The following is a 25,600-nucleotide window of genomic DNA, read 5'->3' on the forward strand; positions in this document are numbered from 1 at the left end:
GTGTGAACATTCATCAGACTTTAAAATCAAACTTACAATTTTAAGACGTGAAATGACCACAGGAGGAAGGCAAAAATGTTGAACGTTCACATACATTTAGGTGACTATAACATAAATAAGCAGTAGAGACCAAAACTATGACTGACTAAATGGTAAAAAAGTGTGGTCAGATTTCCAGGTAGGACTAGAGAAATCTGAACCATCCGTGGGTTTGAGCCCTCCTTGTGTTAAGCCAAGGAAAACTTTCAAGCTCTCTCAGGTATAGTGTTTTGCATAATCAGCTGCTCCCCCCCACATACACTACTACTATTACTACTATTATTGTTATTAAAGATACCATTTTCAAACAGGGATAGTAAATAGCTTCAGTTATGAGATACACCTCTTGTCAACACTAGTTGGCACTGCTTCTTCCAAAGACAGGGATCTAGCGTATAACACCATAATGATGTTCAATTTCTATTTTCATACAGTTGTCTGCTCCCCTCAGCCCCCATCTCTTTAGGCTGTTGGATGATCCCAAGAGCAAAAAGTGTTTCTTTCTTCTGTAGATTTTCACAGCACATCTTATGAGGAACTCTCTGCTTTGACAACAGCCAGGTTACACTGAACTTTTAAATAAGACTTGTTCGATGGGATGTTTCCTCAGCAGTCTATGAGCGCACAGATAAGAGGTGTGCTGCCTGCTCTCTGCTGCCCCTCCATCAAACCCTACTAGTGGGTGCTGGGCTGCCAGGTGCTTTGTTCTACTCTAGGATGGAACTAAGCAATCTCACAGAGAACAGGACCGTGCCTTGGGTTTAAAATGGGAATCCTGACCTGAATACGACAAACAAAAAGTTCTGTTCCAGTAAAAGCAGTATAGTAGGAACTGGTTTTAAAAAGCTGCATTCCTTACAGGTAGGGTCCCTCCACTGACTTCAGTGGAAACTGGACTGGCCTTAAAGGGCTGGCTTAAAGACTTCATAGAGAACAATCTCTTTCTTCAGAAATCCCAGACATAAGGGCTGCATAGACCCAGGAACAAGTATCTGACCCAGGTGAGATGCTGTAGAGCCTCAGCTGTATTAGGTGTGATGGGGAGCAGTAGTGGGGGGATGCCTTTAGCTCCACACTGACTCCTGCGGCCTTGGTCACAGACACCAAGCTTTTTTGATCATGCTTGATTGAGAAGCTGCTTATGACCTGAATTATCCCATGCTAATTGCACATACATGTGAATATTAACATCACATTTTGTTATGAATCACTACAGCTTACTGAGCATTGTGTGTTCAATAAATAATAAAGCAAAGCAACTGTTTTGGAACCAATCTGTTCTATGAATAGACCAATCTATACATATAAATTCCTTCTTTGAAATAGTTGTTAACAAAAACATACATAATAAACACATAATCAGAAATAACTTAAGGATGTAACTTACCAATCAGTAATACACCATCTTGTTCGAATGAAACCTTTTCTGGACCACTTGCACTGAAAAATAAGCAAATAAGAATCAGTTACCTTAAGTAAAGGATTACTGTGAAAGTGAGACATACTTATACAGAGAACAAATCAAAACAAAGTTCACCCATACACTGTAACTAATAAGCACTACACACCAACTGAGGTACCTTGAAAACATGTATCATGTCTCTTATAAATCCTAGAATTATTTATATTTTTGGTCCTGCAGCAGTTATAAACTTACATGTAAAATTAATATAAGCCCTGGTAGTTGTTTATAGATGAAAGATAACTGATTAGAAAAGCTTTACATCTGTATTTATGCTTAGCCTAAACCAGCAAATTTTTACTGCCTATGCACAAATGTCTGGGCTTCTTTGTAATTTTACCTGAGCTGTAAAATGTCATCAGAGATTTACATCAAATTAAAATGAATGAGATCTGCTAGAAAGCTATTTCTCCTGCTGAGCCAACCCACCTGGTATTTCTATAAAAGTTAAGGGGAATGTAAATAATGGTAAAACATTACATTTATCAAAACTGCAACATCCGCGAGAAAGCCACAAATCAGCTCATGCCAACATATGGCACTTATGATACAGCAAAAGGATTTTTTCAGCACCACTCCTAAGCCACTGCCATAAATTACAACCTCCCACAAAAAGACATGATTCTGCATCCTATTTATTCACTGTTAACAATGAATGTGGGGCTAGGCTAATGTTCTCTGGTAATGAATATTGCACCAGACAAGCCTAAATAATGATGCCAATGATTTTGTAGCAAAAGACTGCAACTCCTTATTATGAATAAAGTGCCAGCTATAGCACAGCATCCCCCCGTTCAGGGGTATTGCTCTCCTAAGCCCCTCCCCTAAAGCACTGCCTTCAGAAGAGACTTGCCGGATATATTTATCCACCTCACTGTGAACAGACAGTCCTCATGAAACGTTAATGTCCCAAATACTGCTGAGATAGCGAAATGCCTCACAAAATCTAAATGGTCTGTTTCCTAATCACTCTTCAGATACCAGTTACCTATCTCCCACCCCCTCCCCTCTTCAGGCACAAACATGGTAACCACAGTCAAGACCAACCAGACACAACAGCACTCCTTTACTAAAGGCCCTTTCCCATTGGGGTTCGCCTTGCATTCCAACTATGCTTATGAAGATTTTAAAGTGTTTATTTTACTGAATAAATAATAGCTTATTCTTTAAAGCTTGAATGTGAAAACTATTTACTGATATGCAGTTGTTCTATCCAAACCCAGGAAAGTGTGCTAAGTTACTTGTAAATGACAGCTTATTTCATTGATCGCACTCAACTGGAGAGCTTGTAATTTTGTGGAAAAAGTGTTACCTACATGCTACAAAACTAAGAAGTAAAAAATTGTCTACAAAATCTATGCACAGTTATGTACTCCAGATTTTGGGAAACCCGTTTTTAGTATTTCTTACTTCAGGTGGCAATTTCAGAATCGCCGTTCTGCAGGCTTGTGGGACCTTCCTACACAGACTGCTAGAGCCAAATTTTACTGCGAGAGCCGGAGGGAAAATTGCAGCTTGGCTGCTTACCTGAGGACCCAGCTGTGCTGGCCCTGCCAAAGAAGGGTTGGAGGCTTTTCCTGCACAAATTTTACCAGCTTCGCATTGCTACAGCAGTGGGCAGCACAAGGAAGTAGTCCTCTCAAGACCGTCCAGTCCAAGAACAGTGACTAACAGCAAAGTCCTTCATGCAGTGAATTTTGATTCATGTTTTGATGCTGTGGACACACAATGAACAGCTTTCTTCTGTTCTTGACTTATGTCTCTACTTACAGTTGGCTTTCAGCAGCTCACAGGACATAGATTAAGGGGGAATAAAATAAATTAACAAAACAAATGTTTAGCCCAATGTAAAGATTTCCTATAGACAAAAGGAGAAAAACCTCCTAAACCCAGAAGGATTATAGAGAGTAAATGGACTTCTCTTCTGAGTGTACGCAATGTTTACACCACCCCGCCCCCCCGCAGACCTGCCTGGTGACTCCTGGCAGCTGACTGCATCAATTTTGTAACTACAGATGAGGGGGATAAGTGTTTTTGAGATATTTAGTAATTAACATCAGTTGTTTGTTGATGCTTATAGGTGCTTAAATCTTTTAAGAATTTGGGCTTTTGAAAGCAAGTAAATTTGTCTAGGTCTAATAAGGTCGTGTTCAGGGAGGAAATCCTAACAGTTCACTACTCTGAAATCCAGCTGATGGATACATTCAGAGGGGAACTCATTTCACTGAATCCTTATTACTTTTGTCTTAGGAGAGCCCAACTTTTGATTTTTCTTAAACTGCAGCTCTACTGAGAAAAACTCTGTGGTGACTTTGAATAAATATCTACTTTGTTGTAATTTTTTTCATAACCTCTTCTGTAGATCCAACAATCACTCTGGTCAATCAGGGAATGGCTGGCTGGAGGGCTAACACACCAAATCTTCCCAATAGTCTGGCTCTCATGGCTGAACTACAAATCCCATAAGGTATCTTCTATTCACAGTTCTGTGATGATCATGACAGCACAGTTACAAGCTGAGATTTGGCTAAATGTCAACATTTATTCAAAAGCAAAACAATGAAAGAAGTTAAATGCTGAAAGCATTCAAAATCGGCTTAAATCTAATCTCAATCAAAAAAGGGGAGCTCTGTCATTTCATTCTTAAAAATAACTATATTGAGCTTTTAATTACCGAAGAACAATACATAGAACTTACATTGTCCAAGCCTATGATGTGGCCCAAGATAATGTCTTCAATCAAGCTGTCATTTTTCAATTGCTATTTTCCTCTTTGGCAACATAATAGGTACTTCAAAAGATGCAGCATTAAAACAGGGCCAACTAGATCATGTTGTTTAGAGCCATATCCAGCTGGGTTTTGAGCCTCTCCAAGGACAGCGATTCCACAACTTCTCTGGGCCCCTCTTCTGCTGTTTACCCTCACGGTGAAATCACATTTTCCCTTGCTGCAACTGATGACTGCTGCCCCTTGTCTTGTTGCTGCACACTACCCAGAAGCACCTGGCCCCATCCCTCAAGAGCCACTAGTTGGCCACTGCAGCCAGCAGTGTGGTCCCCCATCACCCCCCTCTCCTGGCAGCACAGATGGGCTTTCTGGCTTCTCCTCCCGCATCCCGTGCTCCAACCCCAGAGGTGCCTCTGCTACGCTTGCTCCAGTTTGCCTGTGTCTGCCTGGTACAGGGGTTCCCCAACCAGACACTGGAGATGTGACGTGGCCTTGGAGTGCCAAATAGATGGAGGAGTCCCTTCCTGGGACCTAACACATCCTGGGATGCTGTTGGCCTTCTTTGTCGCCAAAGTACAGTGCTGGCTCATGGCCAACTTGCTGTCCAACAAGATCCGGGTCCTTTTCTGTTTTCTGGATACTCACCTCCAGCCTGTACTGCTTTATGAGGCTATCCCATCCCAGGGACAAAGCTTGGCATTAACCTTTGCTGAACTCCATGAGGTTCCCATCAGCCTGTTGAAGTCCCTCTGAACAGCAGCCCTGCCCTCCAGCATATTGACTGCTCCCCCAACTTGACATCACCTGCAAAGTTGAGCGTGTGCTCCATCCTGTTTTCCAAGCAGTTAACAAAGGTGTTGAATAGTACAGATCCCAGCATCAACCCCTGAGGAACACCACCAGCAACCAGCTGCCAGCTTGACTTTGTTCACCACCCTGTGAGCCTGGTGGTCGGCCATCTTTCCAGCCATCTTATACTCCACCTACCCAGTACATGTCAGCAATTGGGCTTCAAGGATACTGTGAGAGACTGCATCGAAGGCCTTGATAGAGTCAATGCATACCACATCCACAGCACTCCCCTTGTCCGTGCAACTGGTCACCCAGGAAGATGTGCTCCATCACCTTCCCATGACTGAGGAGAGGCCACCTGGGACCCTTCTTGAAAATGACTGTGACATTTGTGTTTTCCCAGCCCTCAGGAACCTCTCCTTTTAAGATGGCAGTGAGAAGCCTCGCAGTGAGATCAGCCAGATCCCTTTCTCCCTTGGATGTGACCTTCCTGCTGCCACAGGCTCATACACGTACAATTAGCTTAAGGTTTTGTGCAGCCAAAGTGTATGAGACCAAGAGTCCTGTTGTCAATCATCATCCACTTCTCCAGCAAGCCATCCCACAGGACTTTACTCTGATTCTGTCACTGATGACCTCACCAACACAAGCCATACCAGTCAGTATAAAGTATGCCCAACCTTCAGCAATGCTGCCTTATTCTGTTTCATGCAAGCATACACTGATACAAGCCAATTAAAAGGTATTTGCAACACAATTTATATTTCATGACATGGTAAAAAACAGAATTTCTTATAGTAGCTTGGTGTTTCCTCACACATACACTGCAAATACTGGTTTTAAGGGCAGTAGTATGTATTAGAGGCTACTTTGCCAAAAATTTACTTTAATAAGTGTAACTGAAATTCTGACACCTCTCTATTAGAAGTCCTTAATTTTTTTTTTTTCCCCAAAAATCACAATTTGAAAACTTGTAGTTACATTCCGCCAGCCTTTTCTTTGTGAATAGAGTCTCTCAGGAGATCGTGTTGACCTTTTAAAACCCCCTAGAAACACCACCTACATAAATAACCTCTGCTACATCGGGTAAAAGGACCTCCAGACAACATTAACATGAAGAGAGAGGTTATAGAGGGCTAATGTCAAAAAGCACTGTGAGCAATAAGTAATGCACACAAACCATGATTGATAATGACTAGCACAGAGCCTTAATTCATCTTTTCTCCATCATTTTACTGAGAGGGACCATATCAAATTAAATAGTGACCCAGCAAGGGTTTATTCAACCATACAAAGCAGGGGCATGAAGGAAAGACATATTAAAGTGGCAATGACTGCAGTGTAATTGCAGCTTCTTAAAGGAACACCACAGTTCAGAGGAAGACGGGAAATCTTGTACATGAAGCAGCTCAATACTGAGCAGCAAGAACAACTGAGGCACCAAACAATGTTCAGCATTAACAGGCCCGCATCACCGCAGTGAGAACAACTCCTCCTCAAAGCCTCATGCAGGAACCTGTGTTTCGTGTACTCACAATATACTCAATGTTTAACTAGCCAGGAAAAGGAGTGTGTTTTATGACAGCTTTCCATAAAAACCATGCAGAATGCAGTTCCTGCCCCAAAACTACTTCCTTTCTTTCCTTAGATCAGTTTACAGAACTAAGGAATTTATGCTTTTGTGTTTTTAGGAGTTTGTATACAAACTGTTCAAAGTACCTTTCCAATTTCCCTGTATTTCAGAATAATATGCAGTATACGGAAAACTCAAGCCCAGTTCAGCCTTTGAACACTATCAAGCATTGTAACTGCACTATCAGTCATATTTTTACTGCTAAAGATTTTTAGAAGTCATTACATAAATTCAAAAGTCTGCAAATGAAAATATCTATGGCACTCATCAAAAAAATGTATAGTGAGAGCTTAAGAATATGAAGTCAATCTATCTAATGACAAAATCTATTACGTAGTATAATAATTCAATTGATAATTTGCCTTTTCATATAATGCTTTCATTACCCTTTATTCACCAGAAAATACAGTATAAAGAATTTAGTAAGAATATATCTATTGGAAGACCACATTTAAGTATCTGTGCATGATGTAAGCAAATATAAGAAATACGTGATAAAACTTACACTTGCTCCACTTATTTTTACATACAAAACCATGGGACATGCAAACCATTATTGCTGTCAGCTTCTTCCTATACATATCACCAGTGAAGTAGCCAACCAGTAGCAATACATAATTTCTTCACTAAAAGTTATTTTAGAAGACAGAAATACAATAATGATGCAACTTTTGAAAGAAAGATCAAGTTAAGTATTTATATGTAAGAAAGTTGTAAGTTACCATGTCAAGCTGACAGAAGGCCTGTGGAAGCAACAGGTACGAGTATACACATGGTGGGGCAGAGGGTCCCTTTTTCAGGGGTCCCTTTTTGCATCTGTTAGACAACCTCGAAGGACCAAGTGGATAAAGGGGAATGCAGGAGCAGGGATGTGAAGTCAGAGGGGCCTGACCCTGCCAGCAGCTGAAGTGTAATGCTCCAGTCTAGGTCATTGCCAAAAATAGCTGAAAATAATGGCATGTGTTTGAAAGCACAGCAAGGACTACCAGCCTGTTCTCACACTTCATATCCACTGTCAGAGCTACAATATTTCTTCTATTTTACAAGGCACCTTCTTTTTTCCTCCTATATTTCACCAAACTCTTCAAAGAACATTTACATCTATGAGAATTCCCTTCTTTGGAACAGGGTTGATAGGAGTATAAACAATGGACCTACATTTTAGATGCCTAACCCAAAATAGGATAGTAATTCTGTAGCTCATTTCACTTTTTCTGAGAATGCAAAGAGTCATTACAAAACTTACTTTATAAAATAGTCATTAAAGGTAGAAAATTACAATAATGGAATTTATACTATTAAGGTAACAGCAGCACAATGATAACATGACACAGAACTGCCAACAGCAAGATTACATGACCTGTCCCAAAATGACAAAATCAGAACCCCAATCTCGCAGAGTATTTGCTGCTATGGTCAGGATAAGCCTAACTCAGCATTTGACTACATTCTCTTCCAATTAAGATTTTCTTTAAGACTTATCTATACAGCCGAATTATATTATTGTTGGAGCATATGACTTAAAATAGTTACAACAGCAACAGTGGTGGACAGAAACATGATGGTTTGGGCCTTTTACTTGGCCCAAGTAGAAGCCAGCACAGGAGACTGGGGAGGTACTTCAGCTCATGCTGGAGAACGTTACTCAGCCTAGGCTGAATAAAGCAAGGACACCTATGTCTTTATATCATAAAATGACACTTGTTTTATTGTGTAATTTGTATATTCCCCCACCCCAACCTGTAAATTACCGTTAGGTACTCATAACTTGAACACACGTACTTAATTCCTTTAACTTAAATAAATAATTAACTTATTAATAATTTGTCTATTTAACATTAAGAATGCAAAAGTTAGTAGGCTTTGGACCTGATACAGCCCAGTAGTTGAACCACGGTTTAACATCTTAAGTATAAAAATGTTATCCTTCACCTTAGATATATACTGCAGCTGAACAACATGCCTTACATACTCTGGATCATTGATGTGCTTCAATATTTCCAAATACCGTATTTGGAAAGAAGAAACTTTTGGAAACAGAATTTAAAGAAGAACTGTAGCTTGGGAAGGAAGAAAGAGAAAATTGTTTCTTATTGTCGATTTCAAAGCAACAATCTTTATTTTTATTTTTTATAGTCACTAGCTGATCCACCATCTGTAAGCCAGCATAAAAACAGGTAGAGATGATATAGACCATCTGTATACTCTCAGAGAGGTATCTACATTTTAAAATAGGAAAAAAAATTCCTGCTTCATGTCCCAGAAAGGGGATACCACATCTTTCACCTTACAGTATTAAGTCTCTTCTCAGATCCTCTGTTAATAGGATTCCTTTAGCTAGCAGATGGATTGTGAATACAGGCAGTTTCATCTACTAAAAGACAACATAAATCATCATTGAGAAAGGAGAGACCGCAGTAAGGTTATCACCATACAGCCTTCTCCATGAAAGGTTTGCATTAAAGCATTAGTGAAATTAATTCATCTTTCATAAGAGCTTTGAGCAGTATCTGTGATCTATGATAACAACCAATTTCTCACTATGGGAAAAAAAAAAATTACTCAGGCCTGATAGACTACACAAATCTGCTTTTTTTTAAATGGCCTAACATTATCTGGAGTGTTGCTCCCAGAGGCATCATTTGAGTCTTATGCCTAGCCAAGAGGACCCATAAATCAAGACAGAAAGTTTTGTTAGTTTTATATGCAGTGGGCTGTAATTATTTTGAATTGCATTATGCCTCAATCATTGTAATTACTTTTAGATCATCCTTAAGCAGCAGTAATAAAAAGAAAAGAAATCAGTCTTAAACCATTTCTCGCACAAAACATTGTAAATGTGGTATGAGAAGTCCGGCTAAAACACACAAGAGCATGTAAATGTAATGTTTGGACAGATATGCTGCTCATGCATTCTGCTGTGTCAACTCATATTTTCGAAATACACATTATTTTGTGGTCTTTTAATTAGCATCGTTATTACCAACACTTGTCTATGAAGAAAATAGGTGATAGCAAGATTAATTTAAGCTTTAAAAATAGAAACATGTATATGAGAACCAAAACTATGTCACTGTTGGTTTTCTGATGTTGCTGTACTCGTGTGTGCTTCAGACGCTCTTTGGTCTTCAGTCCAAAATGAAGAACAGCGTAGTGTAAAAATCATCACAATTATTTTCTAACTTTTCAAGTCACATGAAAAATATGCTGGCTTGGTCTATGCTAGGTTGCATGCCAAATGAGCATGGAAAGTCACAGAACTGTAAATATAGATGCTGCTATTATCTGCATAATTGTAGTCCTAGAAAGCCCATATCACTTTCCTCTCCCACTGTATGAAGCTCTGAAATAAAACGGGTAAATCCTGCAGCCTGTTCTACGAGTCTTGCCGCAACGCTATTACAAGGAATTGTGCTGTGCGCAGGAACAGAACTAAGCTTTCAAGGTGCTTCAGGGACTCGTTCATATCTTAATTGCGAGTGTTTGTGGATTTTCTCTTTTCCTATTTATTCCTTCTCCAGGTAAACAGTATCCCTGAAAACACCAGAACACGGTGCCTTCTCCTTAGAAAAGTCATTTAAGGTAATGTAACAAACGGGAACAGTATGAAGGCGTCAGATCCTCAAAAGGTAGTTAGCTGCTTCTTGGGTTCTGGACCTAATAGTCCTGTACCTAAAGCAGCACTGCAGGGTGTATTGAACATAGAAGCTATTGCTCCAAATACAAACGTGGGAACAACTGATCCCTGAGCACCCACACGAAACGAACACAACCTCTGGTCCACAAAACAGTGTGGGAAAGCCACTAGACTCAACCATTTCTCCAAGACACTGTGAAGAATTGTTCATATAAGAGGTGGTAATAAACGATGCTGAACAAGTTACAAATTTGCCAGTCTCATGATGAAACAACAGCAGTGAAATAACGATGGAAATAATTCTTCCTGGGTATCAATGAACAATCCATAATTTGGCCTATTGCTGTTAAGCGTGATAACAGCGCTCACACACTGCTGTTCAGGGCTCTCAGTATTACAGTCAAATCACTCAACAGCACTGTTCATTTCCTATTTACATTGTCAATCACCCATAATGCTACACTTTATTGCTGATGGAGGAGGAAAATAAATATCTGAGTAACCACTTGAAGTTCCTTGAAAATGATATAACACTTAACTTCAAAGAAGTATTTAAGATGTTTATTCACAGGAGGTAAAAGCTAGTAAAATTATGTCAAAGGCAGTTTCCCTTCCAGTTTAGAGATATAGAATATAAAAATAAATAATTTAGTATCAAAGTCAAGAAAAAGAATAACCTACATCTCATCAACCCTGTAATTATTTATGCAATGCTCTTCCAAGCACACATGCACTATGTAAATATCTCTAAGTGTGTATATTTACAAATTCTAAATTTATTTTAAAAGTTTATTTAGTTCTTCCGTATATTAAAGTAGTAACATGCCTGTTTGATCCACAGATGTTATAGGATTTCAACAAATTTTTTCACTTGGCTTGTAGTAAACACCATTAAATACCCATGTTCTAGATGTTCTTAAGAAATTAAAAATGAGCAAATTTCTTCCTTCTCATCAAGGAAGAGAACTGCAGGCGAAGACTGCACTTGCATGTGCAATTGTACTTGTGGGTGCAGTGGAAGAAAACCCTCAGCTGTGCTTGTGTTTCTGGGTTTGACAAGACCTTCACCTTCAAGTTCAAACATGCAGCACTCCCCAGTTCTTAAGAGAACAACAAGAAAACGGGAGTACGAGGGCAGCGTCAGAGGAAAACATCAGTATGTTTTCAAGTTATGTGTATTCTTGCACCAATAAGAAACCACCTTGTCCCTCCATACTTGCAGTGACTGCAGTAGTACCTAGCTGTACTGAACAGAAACCAGTATCGCTGCAACCATGATTACAGAGCTGCTGCCGCTGAATACAAATGGAATCCATTCAAAGTCATGTCTCACCCTGCCAAGGAGTAAGGCTCCCTGAAACAGACTTGCAATTGGCACTGTGAGCTATTTCTTTGGTTTTAAATGCACAAACAAATCTTTTCATCACTGTCTCCATCCTTCACAAGGATTTCCTACTATACAAAGAACTCCATTTGAATTTGGTAAATCCATGCAATGACTTAGAACATATATTATAGGTGACAGAAAACTGACAAACAAACAAATAAAAACACAAGACTCGATTCTGACCTTATTTACATTACTGAGAGTAGCCACCCAAGTAATCAGAGCAAATCAGAATCAAACCTAATATTTGGGAATGCTCCACGGGATTGTACATACCTCAGGGAAATAATCCTGTGGAAACTTCTCTTTTTCCAGCATGGGCGTGCTTTCTAAAGTGTCTGAGTAGATTTCTTTCCCAGTAACCTTTTTATACTTCTTAGCTAGGAAGAGATATAAAACAAAATTAACATACATATCTTTAACATTATAAGCAACTTACAGCACTCATTGACAAAGCAGTGGCATCTGCAAAACAGGTGGTAGGGTCTTAGAGAAAATATGCAAGCACTGAGCTGTTCTGGGGGAAAAGACAGAGACCACTAAACCATGTATAAACATACTTGTTTATATCAGACATCTTGAAGCTATACAGTTATGGGTACTGTTATTTTTACTATCCAGAGCACTGTAAAGTGTTGGAGCTCTAACTATGAACCAGGTCTCTGTACACCCTTGCACTGAAAACTTTCTGGCATGGTTCTTCCAGGAGATGCCTGTGTGTGTCCTCAGCCAGCATCCAGCAATCTACGCTGGATAATTAACAGGAAAATTAATTAATACAAAACACATTAAGGTGAAAAATGTTACTTATGAGTAGTGATTATCTGTATGTTTTATCTAGCAACTCTTTTTTTCAGATTTTAAGTCTACCTACCTGAGCATCAACTGATGCACATCTGTAACACATTATTAATCACATCTTTTACCCATCAAACAAGTACATAATCATTCATTTAGATCATCTCAGCTTTTTGCCTTTTGCTTTAGATCAACAATATTGACAATCATCATCGACTTAGTGTTTCGCCACGCTTAAATTGTCTGCTGGGCTAGCTGTGTCAGTGGGGGGCCTGATTTTTGTCACTCTAGAACTGACCCAGTAATGCTGGTGGAATTCCTAACGAAAGATGAGTTGACCACAAGCTGAGCAGCCCATTTCTTTTGTGGAACTGATCTGACGTAGACTTGTTTTTAATTAACAATTGCCTCTGCAACGAAAGGTGACATCCTCAGGTCATCCACTGAAGTCATTCAAATACTACAATGCCCTGAGACAAAACAAGAAATGTGAAAAAAAGTTCTCATATGAACAGACTGAATGTTTTTCCTCAGGGACGTGAGAGTAGCAGAGAATATGCTGCACCAAAACCAAGTGGTTTACTAAGCGGTCTAAAACAGGAAAATCAGAAATTTCTCTCTGTTATGTCCTAAAACAGAAATGGGGACAGTCAATGAAATTCAGAAACAGCAATGCGAAACCTGATAAAAAGAGAAAGTTCATTTTCTACTTAACGCATTATTTTGCTGGGCAACTTACTGTCCCAGACTGTCAGACTTGAGCAAGATCCTGAAAAAGACTGGATATTCGTAACTATTTAAATACCTAGAACTACAACAGAAATCATACATACACAAACAGAGCCCTAGAGAGGACAGTTGTTAAGCTTCAAGGCCTAACCTAAACAGACTCCTGAAGTGTAATTGCCTCATGGCCGCCCATCAGAGGATTTCCTCTGGGTCTCTGCCACGTTTAGTAACAGTTACTGGACCAGACAGAATGGTGGTCTGATGCAGTACAGCCATCCCTGCATGCATGGGTGGAAACGATTTTCAGCTCTGCCAACATCCCCACTACCTACATGCCAGCCTCCATCAATCAAGAAGGCCAGTAACATAAATCGCCAAGTTTCAGTTGGGTGTTCCTTTATCAGTGAAGTGACCGAAAATGATTAAAAAAATAAAAATCAGGTCTCAGGACAAAAAGGCATTCTTTTTTCTCCTTATTTCCTCCTGAAATGTTCTGTGCTTATACATGCAGCTCAGTCAACTCTGAACTATTTGTATAGTCACTTTAAAACCCTTAGAGTAAAAAAAGGGTCTTATTTTTGAATGGCGTTCACTGATACTAGGCCTTCTGCGTCAGTTCTCCTGATGAGATTATTTCAAACCAAGAAAGTAAAAATCTTGCTCTGGGGATATGTAGAAGATGAATTGGTCTTATTGCATTCAAATCCCATATCAGCTGCTCTGTGACCCTGTAGCCACCCACCTCTTTCAGATTATCCATTTCTGGCTATCAGCACATGAGGTTGACATGTGAATTTAAAGCTGGAATGGGTGCTGTGTTTGTAAAAGAGACTTAGTGGTAAAGCACATCACTTTCCAAAGTCTTTAATGAATGGTTACATCACAGACAGAGATAGCACAGACTTTTCAGCCTTAACAATCAATCTATGGATCTGTACAGCTCATGAACAACAGGTTCTGCTTCTTGATCCACTTCGTATTCGGTCTCTCTCCTGATCAGGGCGATGTATTGGCATGTCTAAAGGCGAGAACCTGACTTAATTTACCAAACTCCTCTGACACAGGAATTCGGGCAGCTATCTTGCAGCTACCGTTAAGCTGGAACTACCCAACTGGATTGAGTTTTGACTAGGAATGCATAAGAGAGAAACTCCAAACAACTATTATCAAGAGCCCTGAACTGTCCAGTTCTATTGGATATCTGGTGAAAATACCAAGCAATACAAAAACTTGTCACTTTAAGTTGTCTAGATAAAATATTTTATATAATCTGAGGAAGCATTTACTGTAATGTAGCAATAGATCTTCAGGGGGAAAAAAAAGTAGCATTCTTTATGTGCCAATCACTTTGAGATCTGGCTCCCACAGGAAGACTAAACAAATACCCTGATAAACTAATGTGGCATCATTCTAAGCAGATCATGGATGGATGTGCCTCTTTCAGTAAGTTTAACAGTGTCAGCGAAAAGATCCCCATGTCATTCAGGATACAGAAAACATTTGGCAGAACTGTAAGGACTGAAGGCTTCTCCTGTGAGAACCTAAATAAAAGGTAGCACTTGGCAGAAAGGAGGCACTTAACCATCAAATTACGTTAACATCAATGCTAAATACGAACCAGCAATTCATTTACATGACTTCTGAGAAGCAAATGCAGGAGGAAAGAAGCATGCCTTCTCATGTATCTCCAAGTAAAAATACTTCTACACTATTTCTGATTTCACACCAGAGAAAATGAGATTCTTTCTGTAAATCAAAGCGGTAGACTGAAACTGGCCTAATACCCCAGTCAGCAAACCCTTCTGGTGGATGATGGCCCTTTAGAACACATAGCTTGTCAACAGTTTAAACTGTAAGCAAACTTTTGGGCCTCTGACCACTGTAAAAATAGTCCAACTCCTTCTATGCTGTAGCAAATAATATGTGAGGCCGTAGGAGAAAACTGTTCTCATTTTAAAACTCAAATGTGTCTTCCTGAGAACTGAAAAACAGAGACAACCTTTTTTTTTGCAAAGGCTGTATTCAGTCACATCCAACTGTGCAGTGAATTTTGAAAAGACACAGTGATGTTACAGGAATATTGAATTGTACATAAACATCTATTTTTTGCATGCTTTTGAGTAGAACCAGAATTTCATAATGATTTTTGTGCAGAGAACGTTTGTATCCATTTGGATTTTTCCTCTGATTTAAGAGCTTAATACACTGTGAAAATGTCAATAGTCATGAGAGAAGAGGCAAGTTTTACATTTCCCCTGAAAGATGGGAGCCTTCAGGGTCATATTTTACAAACACTACATTGGGAGACTGATTCTGCTCTACATTAAGAGAACAGCAGGTGACTTACAACACCGATTCAGTGTAGCACCTGCTTTCCTTGGATTTTTATTACAAGTTTTTTCTTTCCAAGTGATGACTGGGCCAAACACATCTTCATGTGCATGGTTCACACCCCATCTGGCTTTGCTAAGATTTTGCCGAGCAAAATGAAGCGCTGAACATTTAAAGCATTTATTTTCTGGAACAAGTATCTGCTTATTTCTTTTATATCGATTATTTTCCCCTACACTTTTTCCTTCCATTTTCTCACTTTTTTAAAATTCTTACATTTTCTTTTAAAAGCTGTACAGTAGCGAATAAGCTGTCAATCAACAATAAATAAACCGGTAAAGCTCCTCTTTTCCTAAAACGGTTGTCATCTCACTCTGTCAGATGTTGCTAGAGCAGGACACCTCTCATCTATGACCAGTGGGAGGGCACTTTAGGTGGAATTCAGAGCGAAACTGCTAGTCCTCCAGCAGTGTGATGAAGTTGTGGGCTCAGAAATTAGGTGTGCAGATAGAGTTCACATATTACTGATACACAAAGCCATTCACATGGCAAAATGAATAAAGTTACTAACAGTGGACCAGCAGGCTGTTCAATCCAGGGACTCGGGTAACACCTTGTATACCCAGCTTCACGTGCAATGCCAATTTCCTCCAGTATTTCCACCCTGCACACAGTTCATCTGATAATACTATCATTACTTAGTGTCTGCAAAACTGTTCTAGTCTGGGAGAAAGACTAAGTATGACCCCTCATTAGAAGACCCTACCTCACTATTGAGTTTTCCAGTACGGTCTCTCAGAAATAAAATCTACTCTGAACTACCTATGATATTATAGCTAAAATTTTCCTTCAGTATTGAAACCAATGATGACAGGAGGACTTATGTTGGCTAAACCTTGAATTGCTATATACGTAGAACTACTGTTCAAATATTTCAGAGAAGGAAGACCCTGTACCCTCAATTACACAAGCAAAGAGAATCTGTCTCTACTGAGAACAAAAATAATGAATCTATATAAATAAGACAATTAGTTCACTCAATAGTTACCACCATTTCAACAGTGTCTCAATTTAATGGGATGCTAGATGTAGTATTAATGTGATTCAGCTCAGTAAGCTAAATGAAACTCAGAAGATTTTTGTATTAATATAAATTTTATATAATCTTTTCTATATACACCTCAGGAAGCATTCAGTAATTTTCTATGATATTTCTAATATTTAATGTACATAGCCTAGCATTACTTTTAAACTTCTACGATTTAGCAAGACCTCCAACCTGATGGATCAATGTGGGTTAAAAACAATGACACCCTCCTAATGACCTGCACTGCTCCAAAGTAATTTACGCCATAAATCTACCTCAGCTGCTTTGCAAAATGACCATCACTGTTAGACATTTAAGGTCTTGGTCCTATATCTGATCTACATGGAAGAACCCTGTGGCCATTCAGAGTTCTGAAATCATCAGGGATCTCTATGGATCCAAAGGTCCATCTGAATGGGAATGATTAATGTACCGGTTTTCAACCTGTGGCCGGTCCATTGACTTCTTCTAAGAGGTCTATAAAAGGTAAGAAAAGTAACGTCTGTCATCAATGGACTTGCATGCATTATACAGAAGTCTGCGTATCATAGAAAAAACTGCTAGGCACCACTATCAGAAAAGATGACAGAAAAGCTGCCTTGATGTATAAAGCCAATTGACAATTAACAACATTTAATTCCTTCACTTACCTTTAAAATCAAACTGGTAGATGTTTTTCAAAGATTCATGAAGAAAGTAAAAACTTCCTAGAGCCTGTAAAAAACAACAATAAAATAAGAAATTATAAAAATATCTACTTTGGCTAACTAAAAAGTATCATGCTTTCCAATTAAAAAAAACAGAAGAAATGAAATACTAATTTTAAAAATTTTAATTACTAATTTTTGCATTTTCTAAGATCTATTAAAATATTCATTTCCTTTGCTGTTTCTCTGAAGTTTCATAAGCCATTATAAAGAAGATCCTTAACAGCTGACTAAACATGGTAAGGGCACAATTACCTGGCGTACTTTTAGAAATACCAAACGGATGGATGCGATTAGTAATACAGACAAGTACCTTTCTAAACACTGAATACATCCCCACAATTCTTTTATAAAAGCCTGATAATTTCTGCTTCACTTTCCGAGCACAACAAATGCTTTTGGAAACTGCAGTATGGAAACGAGAAGGGTTGAGAGATTCAATAGCTTTTGAGAGCCAGGCACAAGTTTTCCATCTTCCTACCGAGTTGTGCAAAGCGAATGACTTTGCCAGCTGCAGCGCAGGCATAACACCTAAAATCTGACAGGAGTGTTAGGAATATTTGTACACGCTTGTACAGCTTTCCCTGTTCATAAGTGTTTTGACAATAATTATAATGACTGAACAGTACAGTATGTCCACCTCTGCTAGCCACACTTGGAGTGCAACTGCTACTCCTGGCTTCGGTGTGAAGCCTACAGAGGCAAGTGTTTTCTCACAATGCACTAACCCAAAGAGAAAGAATAAACAAGTATCTAGCAGAGGGGCTTAGATGTTTGAATATATGTTAAGTTTCTTGACACTGGCAGAACTGATGTGTTTCTAAGTATAAGCAGAAGCAGAGTTTAGTGCCCACAACAACACATGAAAAATTTGAGTTACTACTGAAAATAAAATACTGTGTGTTCACAGTTCGGATTTAGATAGGACTTACAACTCCTTCTGCTGATCTAGTGCCGATCAACTATTCTCTTTAGTTTTTTTCAAAACAGTGACCTAATCCAACTATGGAATTCTGTTACAGTTTCAGTGATTAGCCCATAACCAAGTAAAGCATGTAAACATAGAAGTAATCTCTACTGCATTCAGAAAAGCTTATAAACTCCCATCTCAGCAAATGGATTTTAAAAGCATACCCAAGTCCGCCCATATTCAGCAAAATATTAGTACCTCTTCCTTACAAATACTTAAGTGCTTTCCTGGTTTCTGAAGATTTCTGAGATCTTAATCCTCAGTCCATTATTAAAGAAAGCATCTTTGTTCAGGATACCACCTAAGCATACCCCTTAGTTGCACAGGCACAAGCACTTTGGTCCCAATGTGGACAAGAGCTGAAATGCCATCTATCTTCAGACTGACCACAAGGCAGGGTGTGTTGTCTAGCTGGTGAGAACGCAGTCAGCCTCCTGTGGATTTTAGGACCCTTTTCTCTGCCACAAAGTTCCCATGAGATAGGAGGAAATCCACTCCAAGCTTCCCATGTCTAGTAACTATATATCCCTCATTTTCGGGGTACCCACTCTCAGACTTCTGGGATCCAGTTTACAGAAGGCCTGAGCGAACTCAGCTGCGACTGGCACTAATGGCACTGTGCTCCAAACACACACATCATAGCAGAGTGAAAATAATGCTTGTTGCAATCACAGTGTCTTACGCAAGTGAAATAGAGAAATGAAGATCTGAAGTGCAAGAGACCATCTAGCCCAGAGGTGATTCTCAAACACAGCAGGTAAAAAGCCCATGGTTGCACACTAACAGCAGAGACTGCCAACGCAGACCCTGCAGAGGCTGGTGAAGGAATGCTGCATGGCTTACCATGCCAGGATGAGCTGGCCATCCCTCATCTGGTCTAGTACCTGCCACCCTGACAGGACCCAGCCACCCTATGTGTTTTAGCTTGACTGTTTCTGAGAGACATGTGAAAGGCAACATGGAACGACAACCCTATTATCATAGAAAGGACTGTTCCTCCACCAGAACATTTTCCAGGGTCTGCAAGTTACAAATTTAGGCCATGCCTGATAAACAATTTTCTAACTTGCACCTAAAAACCTCTGCAGAAGAGTCTTCCACAACCTCCCAATGCAGCCTGACATAATTTTTCCCTATCCTGAAAGTTAGAAAGTTTCCTTAACAGGGGCAATCCTCTTTGCCTTCCTGCTCCAGTCTTTTCTTCATATCCTCACAGCAGTGACCCCTGCTCCTTGTCCAGTGAACCTCCATGGACTGGAAGGCTGCTAACCCGGGGTGCTCCGGCCGAGACAGTCCCTTCCTGACTCCATTTATGTCATCGAAACTTTGCCAAGATGTCACTTATACGTACTGTGAGCTTGCTGCTTGCTTTTACTTCTTCACAGTCATATAATTTACTGTTTTCCTCCAGTTAATAAGAGGAAAATTACATATTAGAAGAGTGTAAAGGAAAATCAAGTGAGAAAGGAAAAAGTAGTGTAAACAGAGTTTAGAGCGGAGTATAAAAAAAGGTATAAATTTTAAATGAGAACTTGATGAGCCTTTAAACATATCTGATGCACTCAACAGAAGTTGAGGGGGAAAAAAAAAGCAGCCTGCCACTAGGTAAACTCTTATTGAGAAGTATAAAAGCAGCAATGCATTAAACAAAAAGGATGATTTAGTTTCATTTTGTCTTTTACTCCTAGAATGACAGAGACCCTCCTGGCAGAGCAGTGTTTTGGTTCAGTGACTGCTGCATTATTTATGAGATGCTGCACATCCAGAGATTAAACATTTGCTGATTTGTCAAAAGCACAAACATGAGGTCCTGCCCATCTCCTTGACATATTAGTCCATCCAACAGAAAACACTGTCACACATTTAACTGATGAGTACACTTCCCAGCGACCCAGTCAGCTTCCTTTAGGTCTTTGGTTTTCTTTTTTATAACATGGAGGAAGCAAATAAGAAAATGCAGAAGACGCTCTTGTAGAGGACTCAAGGTTAACTATCCTGCAACAAGGACACGCTGCCAGAAAAAAAAATAAATCCTGATACAAGATAAAAACATTGCCACCTGATATTTAATTTCTAACTGAAGAAATTGTCATTAGCAATAGAAAATGCTGCTGTCTCAAGATAAACTTCTCATACTCTGGCCTTTGGATTTTGAAAACAGGAGATTATTCTTAAATAGCAATATGTTTACAGAGAGTTTTTTTGTAGAGAAAAGTCTATTCTGTCTCTCAGACAGCTAAAACTAGATAAGAGTCTTAAAATCACATGCAAGCTACAGGTAAAATTCAATTGTTATACTTGAAAATAACTTTCCTAAACTCACTTACAAAGCCCCCAGTTAAAACAAAGAAAGAAAAGTACATGCTGTCACAACTTTAAATTTTGTGGAAAGGCAGCAAATCCTATGTTAAAAGTGCCTGCTTCTTTGAATGCACATAGGCACTGCTCAGACGCATCATCATCAACGAAAAACACGGATGGAAGAAAGTTATTTTCAGAATTCTCCTTGATAAAACTAAGTTACGGTGAGGTTGATCAAAAACAGGGGCTTCGCATGGGGTTAGAACATGGGGCTCAGCTGTGGTACCCTTGCTTCACGCAAACTTGTGAAGGTAGTCGCAGTGACTGGGTTCGTAAATACTGCTCGGATGAGTAGGTGTCTCACAATATGTATCACAGGTTCTGTATCACAGAATTTCATCTTACACATAAGCATCTTATATTCTTAACATCGATGCATTTTATACACACACAGTTTTTATCCTACTGAAATCAGTGCGATCAGTTATTAAGTAAAATACTTCTGAGGACACTACAGTTGAGCTCTTACCTGCTTATTTATTTAGAGAGCTTAGATAAGCTTAGATAAAAGCTTACAACCTAAGTATTACATCAAATCTAAATAATTTGAATCTGATATATATATCTATATTACTAAAAAAGCAAAGTATGAACAGCTGGATGAGTTCTCCATTATAAAATCTAGTTAAACATGATTACTCTATTTTACCAGAAGCTATTATTAACTTAATAGAGTGCATTAAAGTCATGTTCTCTAGACTTGAGGCATTCTCCCCTCTCCTACTCTTTCTGAATTCTTCCCAGCTGGTCCATCTCTTTCTTCAATGCATAGGGCAAAATCTGACACATATAAAGATAACATGTTGTTATATAATATTACTCTTTAAGAACTCATTATAAGGATACAGCTTTATTTCAGTCCCTTATATGATCTTCAGAAGAAAAAAAATGAGCCTTGGCAAGCATCTGGAAAATATCATCCCAAATGCCTCAAGTCTGAAAAATTTAAAAGCAAATGAAAAAGGGATCCTGGAATGGGAAATCCCAGGCTACATCAGTAACATGTGGCCAATTCAGCCTACCTGTAACATCTAAATACGGTTTTTAAGGGAGCTTTTCTTTTTCTCATAATCTAGGGTAGCAGAATCATGCCGGCTGGAAGGGACCTTTGGGGTTTCCAGTCCACCCCTGTCCGAAGCGGGGCTGACAACTGGGCTGCTCAGGGCATTGCCCAGATGATTAAAAAATCTCCAGGGTTGGAGACTGCCTCCCCTTTTGAAGACTCTGTTTCAGTGTTTGACCACCTTCAGGGTAAACTTTTTTCCCTTTTTTCTCATTGGAATTCCCCTTGCCACAGATGAGATGGAAATGTAAGGCTAACTAAAAAAAAAAATATTTTGAAATAGTGACCTATCCAAATCAGGCATAAATCATTTTAAAGACAGGTGAAAATTTAAATCTAGGTGACAGGATTATGAATTCTGAAGCTTCTCTATGTAACATGTCAATAAGTAAACCAAGAAGAATCAAGATGCTCTAAAAACTGTTTTATTTAAATGCCATAATTCTGTTAAAAATAGTACCGTCACTTGTGTTCAAGCTACAACTTTATTTCTGAGCATCCTGATTTGCTCACTGCTTGACTTCTTACAGTTTTAATCTAATTTTTAAAAACTAATTTTGAGGAATTATGCAGCAAAAGTTTGGTTTGATAGTCTACATTTGTAGCACTCAGTGTCAACTAATTGTGCACAAAGAATCTCTGATAGTGATTAAGTAGCACTGTAGAGTTTCAGGAACTGATACTACTAACATTAAGATAGGCTTTGTGTAATTCCAAACACACCATTGAAAAGAAGCAAAACTATAATGGAATGGAAATTACGGCTATCACTATCTTCCGCATTGTTATAGACTTAATCAGGTTTATGTACATAATTGTTAACTTGTAAAAATGATGGAGTGCAGTTATAATTCACTGCCCTAACACAATGAAATATAAGTAAAAAGAAACTTTCTTTCAGGGCCTAATGCGTAGGCCCTTTTGTTGAGGAGATTATGTTAATTCAATTTATTTCATAAAATGACAGTTTAACAATAAAGTTAAATGATATTAATTCAAAGTTTAGAACTTTGCTTTATTTTGTTATTTACAATTTTAATATTCTTTGGAAAAAGAAGTAGTGGCACATCCAGTAGCAGGAGTACATACAGTATCTAAGTAATATAATACAGAAACACATTACAAATTATAAACCACCCCAAGAGTTCAACTTTTAAAAATTTCAAACATAAAGAAAGAAAACTCTTTGTTCCACTTTAAGGACTGTTGAAATTGATTACTTCTGCTGTTAGCACAAATTCTATGCCATCTGTAAGCAGGTGCTTTTACTAAAATGCAACCTCAGAAGTCGTGTTATGTACTGTACCTTACTTTCTGTTTCTGCTACATCTATGTTAGTCACTGCAGAACAGTGAATCAGCAAATCTGCAAACATTTAAGCCCTCTTTATGACAGTCTTGCTAGAGTGGAAGCCTGAAAAATAGTATGCACTGAGGGTCACCGAAGGTGACTTTACCGTAGAGTTGAGGAGGATGCACATTCTGCAACTGCAGGCCCCCCATGGACAGTGCTGCAGTTATTCCCTGAACGGATCAATATGCTGACTTTCATCTCAAGCATTCAGAGCAACCTCATTTCTGAGATTAAGGCTCGGACACAGCGCGACAAGCTCTTGCTAGCTACTCTGAACCTGAATCGTAGTGGTACTGCACCAAGAAATGAACAGGAGATGACATATGCTCTGCCATACATGTAATGTCTCACCAGAGTGAAGTGAAGGGAGCAGCCACGGTCTTCTCCACTTGATTTTCCAAGTAGTCTGCAAACACAGGCTAGTCACGGAAACTGTGTTTCAGTAGCCCCATGGCAGAGTCATGAATGGATAGCTCACAGTTTGGCTCAGATCAGAAAGTTCTTAATTTATTAGGCCAGCCTCCCAACCCTTGGGTCTGTAACTGTATCAAAATCACCTGGTATTCAGTAATACCAGAAGTTTCTCAAAGTTCAGCAAGATCAGCACAACCCGTTGACCTCAGGTGGTCACTAGGACCACAGGTGTAATTCTCTGGACTGATCAGCCAGGTGGCTTTCTACCCTACTAGCAAAGCCAGGAGCTGCCAAAATAGAAAAGGCTTCATCAGAGTTTGAGTCACCTAGCTACTCCCTTAAGTATATACACAACTCAAAGTAATATCTGTGGCCATGAAGAAATACCACACAGTCACAGCTGGTGGCTCTATTTAAATTTATTCACATTTTGCTTTATAGATGAATTTAAGCATTGTAAATAGGCATGAATATACACCCTAAATAAAATAGCAGAAACCATCAAAGTGAAAAGTCAGGTTGGACAGTCATGAAAAACAGTAATTCTTACCTTGGCCAAGTAGCTTAGAAATGCAGAAGAATGTGAAAACTGATTGCCAATTATTCTTCTGTCTCCCCTGTACATTATAACTGAACAGCTTTGCTTTAACACTCCTAAAATCAAATAGCTAGACCTGCACACAAAATCCTACAGGTAGACTAGGGAAAATTGCCTTTGTGAACTCCTAGAAACTCTTTCAATATCGCAACCACTAATTGTAGAGTACACAGTCAAACACATCCTAGCTTTTGAAAGCTATTGTGAGAATGGCCCTTACGGAAGCATTCAGGAACTCAGTGAAAAGGCCAGGCGATTATCTCATGGCAATACTGTTATTAACAAAATGCCTTTTTTCAGGACTAACAGAAGTACCTGACTGTTCTTACCATGTGCGCGTACAGAATTGTACTGCCAGCTGTAGAAACTCAGAAAAATTTAACTCACAGCTAGCACATGTTAATTAGAAGAGCTTTGCATTTCCCCCCCAAATGTATTATGGAGAAAAAACTAGGTATCGTCTCCCTGTTAGTAGACTGAAGTTAAATGATCACTGCTTTTAATTAGGTTCCAGAATGATACTCAGTACAATATTGGAAATTTCTTTCATTATTCCATGCCAAAAGACTCATCTGGAAAAACTGGTACTGATGGCAAAATAAACAAATTGGTTCTGATGGGTTATACACATCTGGCATTATTAAAACCTTTGATTATACAGAAATCTTGCCCCAAAAGTCTGAAGATTAAAACAGCTATATTTTTTTAACAGCTAATTGGCATAATTTCTTTTTAAAGTACGTCATTTCAACAGTGGAAATTTAATGCATAAAGGAAATACCTGAATAGAAGTTTAATAACTGTACAGAGTAAACATTTACTGCATTACCTCACTAAATGTGATAAAGCTAATATATAAAGATTGCTTTAAATAAATTTAAAATAAATTGCCAATGATGACACAGAAACTGTAATTCATGTAGTCATAAAATCCATAATTAGCTTTAATGAATATTTAAAGTCAAAGTTCAACCCAACTTTTTCAATGTTTAACCTACTATATCAATATAGTTCAAGGAATTCATTTATCATCGAACATGACAATGTCTGAATATTAATTAGTGCGGGGCACTGCTGACAGGAAGCCCTTATCTCTTACCAGTCCTTCTGGCTATGCTGTATGTCAACAGTGTGTTTGTCACACCTGATATTATTGATTACCTGTCTGTTTTGCTAACAACAATTAAAAAAATATTTTACATATTTATAAACCCGAACATCAAGAGCCCATATTAGTTTCCCATTAGTAAAATGGAGTCTATTAGCTGCCACATTTCAGTCAGGGGAAAAACAGCAAATGAGAAGTTGCAGCAGCTCCAGGCAGGAAGACAGTAATTTTACATAAAAGCACTGTTATCGGCTACTATACGGGGACACCTTATCTGGATTGCAATGAAGTTTAAGAGACTTCAAATAGAAAAACCCGAGATGGGAAACGGTGCAAGCCCTAACTTCCTCACGGCCTCTCCGGGGGGAGGGCACGCAGGCCCCGGGCGCCGGTAGCAGCACCC

At 39.0% G+C, this 25,600-nt stretch overlaps 1 protein-coding gene across 1 annotated transcript in view; it reads right to left on the bottom strand.

Moving 5' to 3' along the window:
• Nucleotides 1-25,600, bottom strand: part of INPP5A (inositol polyphosphate-5-phosphatase, 40kDa) — a 206,103-nt gene that overhangs the window by 106,267 nt on the left and 74,236 nt on the right. The window contains exons 5-7 of the mRNA XM_009326002.1: nucleotides 17,274-17,337; nucleotides 11,955-12,058; nucleotides 1,427-1,479 (exon numbers count right to left, since the gene is read on the bottom strand). Coding sequence (XP_009324277.1) covers nucleotides 1,427-1,479; nucleotides 11,955-12,058; nucleotides 17,274-17,337 — 221 coding nt within the window. The remainder of the gene's footprint in view (nucleotides 1-1,426; nucleotides 1,480-11,954; nucleotides 12,059-17,273; nucleotides 17,338-25,600) is intronic.

This window comes from Pygoscelis adeliae, unplaced genomic scaffold (genome assembly GCF_000699105.1).
Source record: "Pygoscelis adeliae isolate BGI_AS28 unplaced genomic scaffold, ASM69910v1 Scaffold4, whole genome shotgun sequence".
Classification (NCBI taxonomy): domain Eukaryota; kingdom Metazoa; phylum Chordata; class Aves; order Sphenisciformes; family Spheniscidae; genus Pygoscelis; species Pygoscelis adeliae.